General features: G+C 48.3%; 2 protein-coding genes and 1 non-coding gene across 3 annotated transcripts; all 3 read left to right on the top strand.

Annotated features, from left to right (window-relative positions):
• Positions 1–125: 125 nt before the first annotated feature.
• LOC118990694 (histone H2A type 1) lies at positions 126–3,501 on the top strand. The gene has a single exon (XM_037051429.1). The coding sequence runs from the start codon at positions 281–283 to the stop codon at positions 671–673; it is 393 nt and encodes a 130-aa protein (XP_036907324.1). The 5' UTR covers positions 126–280; the 3' UTR covers positions 674–3,501.
• A 287-nt stretch (positions 3,502–3,788) lies between these two features.
• Positions 3,789–11,591, top strand: LOC118990682 (ubiquitin carboxyl-terminal hydrolase 28-like). Its single transcript, XM_037051415.1, has one exon. It carries the CDS (start codon positions 4,812–4,814, stop codon positions 7,551–7,553), a length of 2,742 nt encoding a protein of 913 aa, XP_036907310.1. The 5' UTR covers positions 3,789–4,811; the 3' UTR covers positions 7,554–11,591.
• On the top strand, positions 8,009–8,217 carry LOC118990722 (small nucleolar RNA U3). Its single transcript, XR_005067286.1, has one exon. It is a non-coding gene; the product is annotated as a small nucleolar RNA U3 (small nucleolar RNA).
• Positions 11,592–12,937: the final 1,346 nt, after the last annotated feature.

Raw genomic sequence — 12,937 nt, forward strand, 5'->3', positions numbered from 1 at the left:
CCTTTATGCTAATAAGGGATGCAGAAAGCCTTTCAGTTCATTGGCAGGCAATTGCCCAGACTGTCATTCGTGGGCTGACCTATGTAAATGAGGTATGGAAATAAAGCTTTCCTATTGGCTACTTCACTGAATTTCCTTTGAACCAATCAAATAGCCCTGCTTGCTCCCCAGGAATTGCCTATAAAAGCAGCCATATTCCGCCTACTCATACAAATCATCTGTTTTGGGGAGTGGCTCATCTGGTTTTCTTCACACCCCCAGTGGCCTTCCTTTGTTTCCAATGTCGGGACGTGGAAAGCAGGGCGGCAAGGCTCGCGCTAAGGCAAAGTCTCGTTCTTCGAGGGCGGGCCTGCAGTTCCCCGTGGGCCGCGTGCACCGCCTGCTCCGCAAGGGCAACTACGCCGAGCGCGTGGGCGCCGGCGCGCCCGTGTACCTGGCGGCCGTGCTGGAGTACCTGACGGCCGAGATCCTGGAGCTGGCGGGCAACGCGGCGCGCGACAACAAGAAGACGCGCATCATCCCGCGCCACCTGCAGCTGGCCATCCGCAACGACGAGGAGCTCAACAAGCTGCTGGGCAAGGTGACCATCGCGCAGGGCGGCGTGCTGCCCAACATCCAGGCCGTGCTGCTGCCCAAGAAGACCGAGAGCCACCACAAGGCCAAGGGCAAGTGAATTGACAGACAACTCAGTTTCCTAAACGTTTTGAAACACAAAGGCTCTTTTCAGAGCCCCTTCCACTTTCCAAGAAAGAGTATGTAACGCTCTAAGTTACAGGGAGAAACGTGCGCAAAAATATATTCGCTGCACCCCACTCTCCAGGTATGATAACATAAAGACGTCTGAGACCTTTAGGAAAGGATCAGGGTCTTGCTAAAATTGGGACGGCCTGTAGAAAACGCTGAGTCAGCGTGCTCAGGAAGCAGGTGCTGCATTCGCTCCATACAGTCACCTGACCTGGCTGCGGGGAGGGCCTGTTTACTGCACAGTGGGATTCTGGTCTCTAAACTTAGATCGCCTTTCAAGTGATTGACATTCTGTAAGGCAAACTTCCGGGGCGGGACTGTAACCTCCCGGCCCTACCCCGAGAGGGAGTTAGGCTCTTGGCTCGGGTTAACAATAACACTCCTTCTGAAGCCTGACTGGGCGGTGAAAGGGGAGGCGATTTCCTGGTGAGCTCAGAGTTCCGCCTGAATCGAAACTCTCATTGCACCTCCTCCCTATTTACGGATTATGAGATGGGGACCAGTTTCGAACCTCTGATACTCAGTTTTGTCATCTGTAAATTGGAGGTAGATTAATGGTGTCTTTAAATTCTTGTACCAATTAACCATTTAGTGCTCCAAACCGAAATGGGTTTTTGACATTCAATGAACTGTTTTATGTAAGTGTTAATAATACAAGAGGCTCTAATGCCCGTGTTTCCAAAGCAGTTGAAAAGGGAATAGAGTGGAGCCTTAGGCTTCCCCATAGGAGTTCTTGCCAGGGATCCGGTAACTTAGCTGCATCAAACCCAAAAAGAGGTGGTCTGGACTGTGCAAAATCCTTTAGGGTCCTCTTTTCCAGGATTGACTCTCAGCAAGGATTTCTTCTGGTTGACCCGTCCCCAAGCCACCCCTCCCCCACCACACTCTCTGTGCCTTGCAACCACTAGCCAAAGAAGTGATGGGCATGGTCCTGGGTACCATGGACGTGAGCACTTTGATGGCCCCTCTTTAGAATTCCCTGACGGGTTTTTGGCCATTCCAACGGGCAAGCAGACTGAGAATCACCAAACTGGAATTTCTGGCCTCAGCTTTCGAGGTCAGCGCCCACTGAGAGGACAGGGTTCCGTCCGCCCAGCATTTCTCGTATGTTGGAGAACTTGGATCCCCAGGTGGGCATTGCTTTAACATGATTCTTAGGACCGTTTGCATGAACTTTCTAGGTTGGGTTTAAACCAAGCCCCAACACTTACTGGGTATGTGAGCTTGGCCAAGAGTGGGGGCTCTCCCTGCCTCCCTGTCTTCTGGGCCTACGCTCACCTTCTGACGCTCAAAGTTAGAACAGGCATTCAAGATGGATGGTTGACACCAAGCCCTTACTGTGTTCGGCACATGTTTACCCAGCACCCTTAGGGGTCCCTGTTCTCCTCTCCTGAGGTAAAAGCCGAGGAAACCAGAACAGAGCGTGTCTGAGCCCTGAGATCAGGAAGCCAGTACTTCCAACCACAGGCTGTTCTGTAGCTAATGGTCCCAAAGAGCTTATCGCTAGAGCAATGACACCAGTAAAATCTCCACGTGTCATAGGTTGGCTTTGTCCACATACCAGAATGTTACAAACTGCACCTTAAACTCAGTGAAGAGCTTGAAAGAGGAAGAAGGCGAGATCTCCTCAGGACATACATATGCAGCTGGAAGTGAACCTTGAAAGTGTATCAGCCAATACACCTTTGCTTGCATGTGTGAGAAATGAAACAAGGGGGCGAGTGGGAGGTGGCCTGGTAAAGGACTTGATAAACTACCGTGGTGAATAAGGAAAGGAGTTAGACTTGACTTTGAAGTCTCCCCGCTGGCCCCCGCCAATATCAAAACTTTCTATTTGACGACTTAGCAAATGATACCTGTGTTGATTTCATTTGTTTCTTACATCTTCAGCAAAACCTTAAGGTCAAGGGCCCCATCAGATTAAATTGTTGATAAGCCAGCATAGGCCCTGGCATATAATAAACACGAGAAAATTCTTTAGTGGGCAATACACTCAGTAGCTTCTGTTGGTTTTCAGCCTTTGAGCAGGCCTCTATGTAACATGTCCCAGGGGGTCTGAGGAGGATGTTGACATGGGAAAAAATTGACGAGAATGATAAACCCAGGCCTTTCAACCTCTGAAGGCCCCAGGCACCAGCGACGACAGATGATTTCAGGGACTTACTGAGGTGCCAGGCAGGGGCACAACCACTATTCGGTTATATGGAGTGTTCCAGCCACAGCGGATCAGCTGGATGAAGCATCGCCAATCATTCAATCTCCTTTTAAATTTACAAGTAATCTGTGCAGCACTATCTTTTCCTTTATTTCATCCATCATTTGCTCGCAATTTTTTCCCTTTCATTTGAGCTTTTTTTTTTCTTTACAAATATGGTTTTCTAATTAGCTCTCAACATCTACATGTATTTAAAGGTTAGAATTAGGTTAGTACGTGTTTGTCATCTGTTGATCCTAACTTAAAATTGTAAGTGTAAATACTTTGTTAAGTATAATGCGTGTGCATCAGAAAATATTGACTTTCATCAAAGATTCCTTGTGCATACTGAAATTGAGACTAAGAGCTCATATGTAGCCCCAGAATTCTCCCCTTTCAATTTTATTCCCATGCCTTAATATCATACCAGAGATAAGCATCCCCAAAAGATCTACCAAAAGAGAACCATTACCTGTACTTACACGTAGAAAACTGGCCATGGCTGGTGTAGCTCAGTGGATTGAGCGCGGGCCTGGGAACCAGACTATCATCACAGTTCGATTCCTAGTCAGGGCACATGCCTGGGTTGCAGGCCAGTTCCCGGCAGGGGGCGCACCAGAGGCAACCATACATTGATATTTCTCTCTCTCTCTCCTTCCAAAATATCAAAGTATCATTAATAAATCTATGACAATTAAACTCCAAGAGGAATGAGAATCAACGTCACCATATCAGAGCTTCGCTGGTTTTCTTCCATTACAGTTTGGGTAGTAGTAAAATGGGGGACTCGCCCCCCTCCCCGCCCCCCCCCCGCTGCCCCCCCCGCCCCCACCCCGCGCCCCGCCCCGGTCCCGCCTTGCACCCGCACTCACTCCCACTCCCACGAAAAGGGGGAAGGCCGGAGAAGTGCCAAGAATTACGCATGCAGGCCTGTATCCGGAAATACGCACACGTGACTCAGCAGAAACCTGTACGCTTGCGGACAGGTAGGTCATTGGACGGGAGGGACATGCCCTCCCATCTTCTTCCGCCGTGGGGAATTATGGGGGCCATTTTAAAAAGGAGAGCAAGGAGACGCTCTGCGATTTGTGCTCCTGACTCCTGGCTGGTTAGTGCGCTCTAGTTATTGCGCTCTGAGAACTTACGTTCCTGAGAAGGCGGGCCTTCTGGGGTCAGTGTGGTCCCGGAACGGCCCCCACTGCTGACCCCAAGCACTCCCATGGGTAAGCCCCAGGCTTGTCCCTGGCACGCAAAGCTACCTACGCGGTTCTCCAGCGGGGTTCCATCAGCCACGGTTCCCGCTGCCGCTCTACCAGCTCCAGGCCAGGCAGGACCTCAGACCCACCACACCAACCTGCGGGTCCGGGCTTTGCGGTCCAGTCGGTGCCAATTTCGGAAGCCGTGTGGCCAGCGATGAGCCCCGCGGCCACCCGTCATAAGGAAGCCATAGCACCTTTGACAGTGCTGACGACCAGAGGTTGGATCTGCTTGGATCCTGCTTCTCCAGCGGTGCAGAGGCACCTGTAAGCAACACCTGAAAGAAGAGGACAGCGCGTGCGCAGCGAGTAGTACACCTGCACACAGACTTCGAAGAAACCTGTCTTCAGAGTTTTGCCTGTGACCAGTGAGCGGTAGGACTCCGCGGGTGGTTCGGTTGTAGTAATGATGCCCGATGGGGTGCTCTAGACTCTCATAAGCAGGTTGATCCCCAGCAGGTGGAAAGGCAAAGGGTTTGGGAAGGAGGAAGCACCATTTGAGATTTTAGGGCCCTGCACCAGGGCCTGGGGTGGGGTGATAATTGGCCGAGTTTTGGGGAGGCCATTGCTTGCGGCTCACTGTGAGGTCAGTTGTTTCTGTGCGCTAATTTAGAATAATGGAGCCCATGCTAGTTGTGTTTATATGTTCTCAGTTTGCCTGGGGCATTATTGCGTTCGTACTTGTGGGCCTGTACTTCAGGGCCGTCAAGAACTGTCATATTTCAAGATTTGGAGGAAGCCCACTGGGCCAGATTTTAGGTGAATTGATTTTTTATTGCAATGATGTATGGCCTATGTACGTTTTAGACTGTGGGGAAAAATGGCCCGCAAATGGTTCCTTAAATTACTGTACCATTATGCAGTTGAACCTATATTGCCAAAAGTTAGGCAAATGGGACGAGATCCCTTATGTTAGGGCATTTATTTCATTGCATAATAAGGTTTCATCAAGAGCAGGGGACCGTTTGCTGTTGCAGAGGAAGGAAGAGGCCTCCAAACTCCTCTCTGATCATAAGGCAAAGGAAAGTTTCAGTGTCCGGAACCCAGAAGAAAGAAGATCCGTAGGAGGAAGACCTCTTCCCTGGTGTCCTGTGAGGCTGGGCTGGCGCCTCTCCACGACAGTGGCAGAGCTCCAGGAAGACGACATGGCGGGAGCAGCAGCCGACCATGACTCCAGCTGCCAAATGGAGGTGGATCAGCAGCGTGAAGACCAGGACCTTCGGGCTCCTCCTCTCCTTGGTGAAGGTTTGAAGGCCAGGAATGGTGACGTGCCGCTGGCAGGCACTCTTACCAGTGGCAGAGTGAAGGAGCCTGATCCAGACACTGTTGGTACAGAACCACCCGAAGAGACGGGGAGTGCTGCCAACAAAAAGGCATTTGCCAGAGTATTAGGCCTGGCTCGTAAAAGCAAAGATGAACTTGACGCTGCCGTTGCTTTGAGTCTGCTGAATTCCCCCAAATGTCACACTGGGAGAAAGACTCTTAGAAGGCACGACACTGTGTCTGTAGAAATGAAACACTCTAAAAAAAGACACTTTGATGTTTGGGGAGAAAACCGCAATCCCAGTGATTGGAAGCGAGTTGATGGTTGGCCAGTTGGACTGAAAAATGTTGGCAATACCTGTTGGTTTAGTGCTGTTATCCAGTCTCTCTTTCAGCTGCCTGAATTCCGAAGAGTCGTCCTCAGTTCCACCGTGCCACAGAATGCACTGGAAAATTGTACAGATGAGAGAGAGAAGAGGAATGTGATGTTTATGCAAGAGCTTCAGCGTTTGTTTGCTCTGATGATGGGATCGAATCGCAAATTTGTTGACCCTTCATCAGCCTTGAACCTCTTAAAGGGAGCATTCCAGTCAGTGGAGGAGGAGGAGCAGCAAGATGTCAGTGAATTTACACACAAGCTCCTGGACTGGCTAGAGGATGCGTTCCAGCTGACGGTTGTTGCTGACAGCAACCTGGAAAACCCAATGGTGCGGTTATTCTACGGCACTGTCCTCACTGAAGGGGTGCGTGAAGGAAAGCTGTTTACTAACACTGAGACCTTTGGCCTGTATCCCCTTCAAGTAAATGGTTATTGCAACTTACAGGAGTGTTTGGATGGGGCTATGGTAGAAGGTGACATTGAGCTGCTTCTTTCCAACCAGTCAGTAGAGAATGGACAGGAGTATTGGTTCACAAAACTGCCTCCTGTGTTGAGTTTCGAACTCTCAAGATTCGAGTTCAATCAGTCCCTTGGTCAGCCCGAAAAAATTCACAATAAGCTGGAATTTCCTCAGGTTATTTATATGGACAAGTACATGCACAGAAATAAAGATCTTGTTCAAAGCAAGAGACAGTGTGTTCGGAGGTTGAAGGAGGAAATAGTTCTCCTACAGCAAAAAATGGAAAAACATGTGAAGTACGACTTGGACCCTGCTCAGTCCCCACTCCTGGACGTGACATCTCAAAGTGACAGCAGAGTGACAGTACCACTCTCTTTAGTGACAGGTGAAGGAAGGTCTTCTCCGAGTATTGCAAGTATCTTTTCTGAAGATCGTCTTTGCACGTCTACCACAAAGAACGAGCCCTTTCCATCTTCCCAGTCTTCTGGGGAAATGCCTGCCCAACCAGATCTTCAAACAGTCGTCACAGACGAGATCAACTTAAAGACCTATCTTCAGAAACGGAGCAGTGAGACTGAGCAAGATGTACAGGATTTAAAGAATGTTATTACAAGCACTACCCGGGCTATTCAGCAGATGTACTGTGACCCTCTGCTTAGTCAGGTGCCGTATCGCTTGCATGCAGTTCTTGTTCATGAGGGACAAGCAGATGCTGGACACTATTGGGTCTATATCTATAATCAGCCCAGACAGGTCTGGCTCAAGTACAATGACATCTCTGTTACTGAGTCTTCCTGGGAAGAACTAGAACGTGATTCCTACGGAGGCTCGAGAAATGCCAGTGCTTACTGTCTGATGTACATTAAGGACCAGCCACCCGACTTCAATGCAGATGCAACCCCAAGTGAATCAGAGCAGATGCTAGGAGAATTAGAAGCCTTATCTGATGAACTCAAGCATTACATTCGGGAAGATAACTGGAAATTTGAACAGGAAATAGAGGAGTGGGAAGAAGAACAGTCTAGGAAGATTTCTCAAATGGAGCTCTCTGCCTCTCCAGCACCACTGGATTCTCCTACATCACAAAAGCCTTCAGGAGCCCCTTCCGGGGTTCACAGCTTGTCATCTCAGCATGGCGTGATGGTCAAGGAGCAGATTTCCCAGGCCACTGCAAACCCGACATGTGCGTATGGGAAGAGTGGTGTGGGAACAGTCTGGAATGAGGCACTCCATGAGAAATACTCCAGGCTATATTAGCAAGGAATGAGAGACCAAAGGGCCTCTGTGTCAAAAAGTTAAAATAATGGAGATGCCCTAAGTTTTTATGTGTTGGTTTTTATGTATTAATGTATTTACATTAGTCCCTTAGTAGCACTTCTAACCCATCCATTTCCTTGCTTGAACTTGGGAAATGGAAGCATGTTGTCTCACATTTTATTGGTTGTTCCTGTATTATTTTTAAATAGTAAACAAATTTAAGTGTTAGTGTGGCCAAAAAAAAAAAAAAGGAAAAGTTAAGTCTGTGTAAGAGAATGTGTTTGCACTTTTGGGGACTTTGAGCTCCTGATACAGAGTATGAATGTGGTCCTTTCCATCACTTAAAAGGACAGGTATTAAAAGTGAGTTAGGGTTATTTCTAAGTGAGTAAAGTTTATGAAGGTTGCAGAAGGCACTTATATAGTCATGTATATAGAAAGATCAAAGAGTTTATAAAGACTGTCATTTCAGGGACCATTTCTACAGTTTGTTGCCAGAGAAGTTTCTCTGAACGTGTGGAACCCCCAAAACCATGAGGAGGAGATGGAGTGTTCTCTACTGCATGTGAAGCCGGTTCTTGGTGTTGCTTCAGTAACTGCCACTGGTGGTCCTTCTTCTTTCCCTTTTGAGGGAGTAAGAGGGAGAGAACACCATCTTGCGTGGTACACAACAACAACAACAAAAAGTTTGTGAGGGTTGCATAAGACCATGGAAAGCTATGAGCCTTTTTTAAAGGAGAGAAACCTTAGTGATTAGCCTCAGTTACTCTTTGCTTTAGGGTTTGTTTTGTTTCTTTCTGATGTTTTGGGGGCTTGGGGAATTTTGCTGTTTTCTGTGCATCGGGGATCCTCTGTCTCTGCCATCGGTGCCAGTTAAGAGTCCAGCTGAGGTGAGAGGTCACCTCACCACTGCCAGGAGACCAGTGGACGCACTAGCGGGCGAGAAAACGTCTGCCACAGTGGCTTTGTGCCATTTGGACCTCTCAGTTATTGTGTTTGTAACTGATGGTGTGAGACAAGATTCTGAGGCTGGTTCTAGTCTCTCCCCCCACCCCACTTTTTTATTTTGAAACTTTATTTTTGCTTTAGATTTTGTGTTTTTAAAAGAAATTGAGGTTCCTAAGCATTAAGCTTTTTACATTAGATTAGAAGTAGTGGAAGCGTGACACATGGAAATGCAACTTCAGTGGTTATTGGAAAGACAAGGATTTTCCTTTTTTCTTTGTATTTCTCTCCCTACCTGATCCCTCCAGATTTTGGCTTTCTTAATGAATAATGAGATAAAGCTTGTTTTGCATGAAACCAATAAGACCAGTTTCAAATTATGGTTTTAATAACCAAGACTTTGACTGGAATCTTATGCCTGAAGAAGGTATGCCTGGCTCTGGTTGTTACCAGAAAGCCTTGAAGAACTGAGATTGACTTTCAAAGCTAAGGAAAGCCCACTGAAGAAACAGCCTGGTACCGTGTTTTGTGGTGTGGTTCGTGGCAGTCTTTCCAGGGAAGGAACGAAGGTTGCTTTCCTGAAGGACGGCAAGGAGGAACCGTAAGACACGTTGGGAACTTCAAGAACTGAGGAATGCAGACAGGCACTTCAGGCTAAGCTGCATGGCAAGCGTGGGGCTTCCCTCCTGGGCTCTGGAGAGCTAAGGGTCGATCGAAAGGTTCTTCCCGTGAGTTCCAGCAAAGCGGATTTGAACCGTCTGTGTGACCAAGTGCTGCTCTTGTTGTTTTCATGCAAACAATGATGCAAAATTGAAAAACTGGCAGTCTTTTTTATGACAAGGAGGGTGATCTTAGGGGGAGGAATTGGGTGTAAAGGAAAATCACAATGTTCAGTCATGAACATCAGGCTTCAGAGCAGCTGCCTTAAAAGTCTGGGAGGAAAAGCCTCACTTCAGAAGCTTGTCTGCATCAGCACCTCCTGAGACTCAGTGATTTGACTGGACTAGATGGTTGAGTTAGTGAAGCATAGGGTGGCCTGTCGGCTTTATTTTGAAACTGGTTTCCTTTTTTGCCTTCGTAGTTTGAGTAGAAAGAAAGGCTTCGGAAGTATTAGGCTATTCCTCTCTGCCTAATTTGAGTCTGCTGTGCAGTAGGGCTTCAGGCAGGTGTGACACTTCCTTGAACACCTTCCTCCAAGGAAGCCACTGTTAACCGGGGATGCTGTAGAATTATTCTCTGCCTTTGCCATTTAGTTGTTATGGTTCAGATTGTGCCTTCTAACTCTCTTGCCTAATTTGTTGCCTCCAAAATGCAGCAAGGTTGCCAACTTGTTCCGAAATGCCATCCTTCGGACATCACGCACACTGTTTTCCAGGGGTGACCATCTGACCTGGACTTCGCAAGATTTTCTCCACCGTATAAAGTCTTCCTTCCAGTCCAGTCCCCCTTTTGCTAGGGATCTCTGGACCGAGGGGTAGGTAGGACTACGGCCTTGACAAGCAGGAAGTAGTTACAGAAGAATGAGACCTTCGTCCATTTCCCCTTATGAGAGTACAAGTGTCCAGACAATTGGGGGGAGATTGTAACAGGACCCCCTCCCCTGTACAATGGGGGAGGGGTTGAGAAGCACTGAGGAGTGTGCGTGTGTATGTTACCCCAGCAACCAAAACAGGTATGTGCGACTCAGCAGAAAAGCATGCAGGACTAACACTTACAGCTAGGGTAATGGTTGAATGGAAGGGCCACACTGTCCCATATACTTAATTTGTGTAGGGTATTAAGGGGGTTGTCTTTAAATGCAGAGCATGCAGAAAATGAGCTTTGCTCTCCCCAACCCTGGTTGGCAGGTCAGCCACCAGGTGCTCAGGGTCCCTCGGGGGGGACTGTGTGATATAAGGGCGTTCCCCACACCCCTCCCCCACACAAGGAGCTTCAGCAGCTGCCTGTGTGGTGGTCTTGGGGAGGGAGGGTCGGTCAGCAGCAGGTCCCACCATCACGGCTGCTCTGACCATTCCAGTGTGGGAAGGGCCGGGACCCACCACACCAGTGTGCGAGACGGGTCTTCACACACTGGTGGATGCTGTTCCCGGGAGTGGCATGGGCAGGTGACAAGCCCCATGCCCTTCCCCCACATTCCCTCCCCCCCATGCCCTTCCCCCACACTAACACTGTAGCAGCATGGCCCACCAGAGCTGTGCCATAGGGGTCCTGCCTGGCTGCGCACAGAGCACAGCACTGGGGGGACAGGACAGTGCTCCAGGAGTGGGACCCCCGGATCCAGACTCCGATGGAGGCCCGAGACCAGACCAACTGGAAACCAGCTAAGCGGCCTGCATTTCCCACAGAACAGTGCCCCCCGGTGGAAGAAGTCCTGGGCAAATGCGAACTGAGCGGGCAGAAGGTGGCAGGTGTTTCTTTGGGCTGGGATGTTGCAGAGGAAAGGGGCTTTGAGGCGTAAACCCACTATTATCTTATGCTGTGTGTACCTTAAATAAAATCCCTTTTCTTTCCGATAAACTCTGTCTCCAGAGTTTTTGCCTGTGGTTGGCAAATGGTAGGACCCTCCACTGGTTGTTTGGTTACAGTAGTTCGGGTGAAAGGAGAAAAACCAGCATTTCTCAGGATTAATGATGTCTACAATTACAGTTCAGGAAGTTTCTGAGAAGAGCGGGGGTGCAAAGCAGGCCTCAGACTCCACTGTAGGTGGCTCGTCTGCCAGTTGGAATTCAAACCTCTACAGTGCTCCTCACTCAGGGACACCAGGCAGTGGCAGGAGAACAGAGAAAACAACTGCTCACCTTGGTAGTGGTTTGTTGTGCACGTGAGTGATACCATTTCTCACCACTGAGTCCAGTAATCCCCAGGACAGCTGAGAATGAGGAGCAACGGCCACTGTCGTAAACTTTGGAGAAATTGTTCTGGTAATATTTATGCCATTTATTAACAGCCTTTTATCCAATGAGGTAGTGTTAGATAAAAAAAAAACTCAATTAAAAAATAGGTACATTGGGAGAGAGGGTGTCTACCATCTAGAAATAAAAGCCCTTCTAGGTGAGGTTATAGGAGATTGCTAACCATTATAAACATCTGTGTATAAAAGGTTAAAGTGTGCATGTATTCAGTTTGTAACGTCAAGCACAGAATACCAAAATCTCATCCTGCTTACATTCCTTAAACTAACAGTCTGCCGTCTCACTACCAGACTTTTTGTTTTCCTCTGTTTGTTATTCCATGACACAGGTACCTGGTCTCTCTATCCACAGCAACATCCTAGCACCTAGCCTGGCGCCCAGCTCCTGGCCTTTTCAGACCCCAGCTTGTGGTTATTGGGATTCCTACATAAAACTTGCCCACTGACCACTGGTACGGGAATCGGTGGGATTTGGAAGTACATCCCACCTGCAGTCCACACTCCTTTTCCAGACTTAATGCCACATGGTCACCCTCAGGCAGCACTTGGTCCTAAGGTTCTGGTCTCTGCTGGCTGATGGGCATGAAAAGAATCCTCTTTAATTTGCTAGTGAGTCTGTGGTTACTGCATGTCTTCTTTGAATCACTGAAAGAAAGGGGTCACACTGCTTGTGCGTGTGACAAAAGTCAGTGCTGTTTCACCCACTGAGGGTCAGCTCTGTGCATAAGGGCATCTCGTTGGCTTTGCAGTCAAATGCTAGGATTGGCCCGTGGACACTCCTCTGCGGGGTGCAAACTCACCTGTATACCCTCACATCCTCCCCATAAAACAGATCTTTAGGAAGAGCAGGGAATGAATACTCAGAACCAGTTCATTCTCAACATTTATTTTTACACAGAAGTGGAGTAATCACTGAGCTGCAAGGGCTTGTGAGTTTGCTCCTGGGGTATGCACGGTTCTAGCCACTCAGTCAAGTTCTAGTTGCTGAATTGGGAGGGAGGTTCATAACTGTTTGGCTCTAGGTCTGCTCTGTCCCATACAGGAACCACTCCCCACACCTGACATTTTAAATCTCAAATAATTAAAAATCTGGGAAGTCACATAACCACATCTCAGGTGGTTGGTGGCAACTGTATTGGACAACAAAGGTACAGCATTTCTTTTTTAATTCACCATTTTATTTTATTTATTTTTTAAGATTTTATTTATTTACTTATAGAGGGGAAGGAGAGAAGGAGAGAAATATTAATGTATGGTTGCCTCTGGTGCGTCCCCTGCCGGGAACTGGCCTGCAACCCAGGCATGTGCCCTGACTGGGAATCGAACCGCGATCGTGTGGTTCGCAGGCCCACGCTCAAGCCACTGAGCTACTCCAGCCAGGGCAAGGTACAGCATTTCTATCATCAGAGAAAGTTCTGTTGGTAGCATCTGAAAAGGAAAATCAGAGAATCTTCCCAGGAGCCTGGATCCTCTCACTACCCAGAGTTTTTATGTCAAAATTGAGAAAACAGGTCCATATGTTTTCTGCT

Source organism: Sturnira hondurensis, unplaced genomic scaffold (genome assembly GCF_014824575.4).
Source record: "Sturnira hondurensis isolate 20B ecotype Veracruz unplaced genomic scaffold, ASM1482457v3 Scaffold0007217, whole genome shotgun sequence".
Lineage (NCBI taxonomy): Eukaryota > Metazoa > Chordata > Mammalia > Chiroptera > Phyllostomidae > Sturnira > Sturnira hondurensis.

Coding starts and splice junctions, on each gene's coding strand:
- LOC118990682 (XM_037051415.1), top strand. CDS start 4,812: ATGGAGCCCATGCTAGTTGTGTTTATATGTTCTCAGTTTGCCTGGGGC.
- LOC118990694 (XM_037051429.1), top strand. CDS start 281: ATGTCGGGACGTGGAAAGCAGGGCGGCAAGGCTCGCGCTAAGGCAAAG.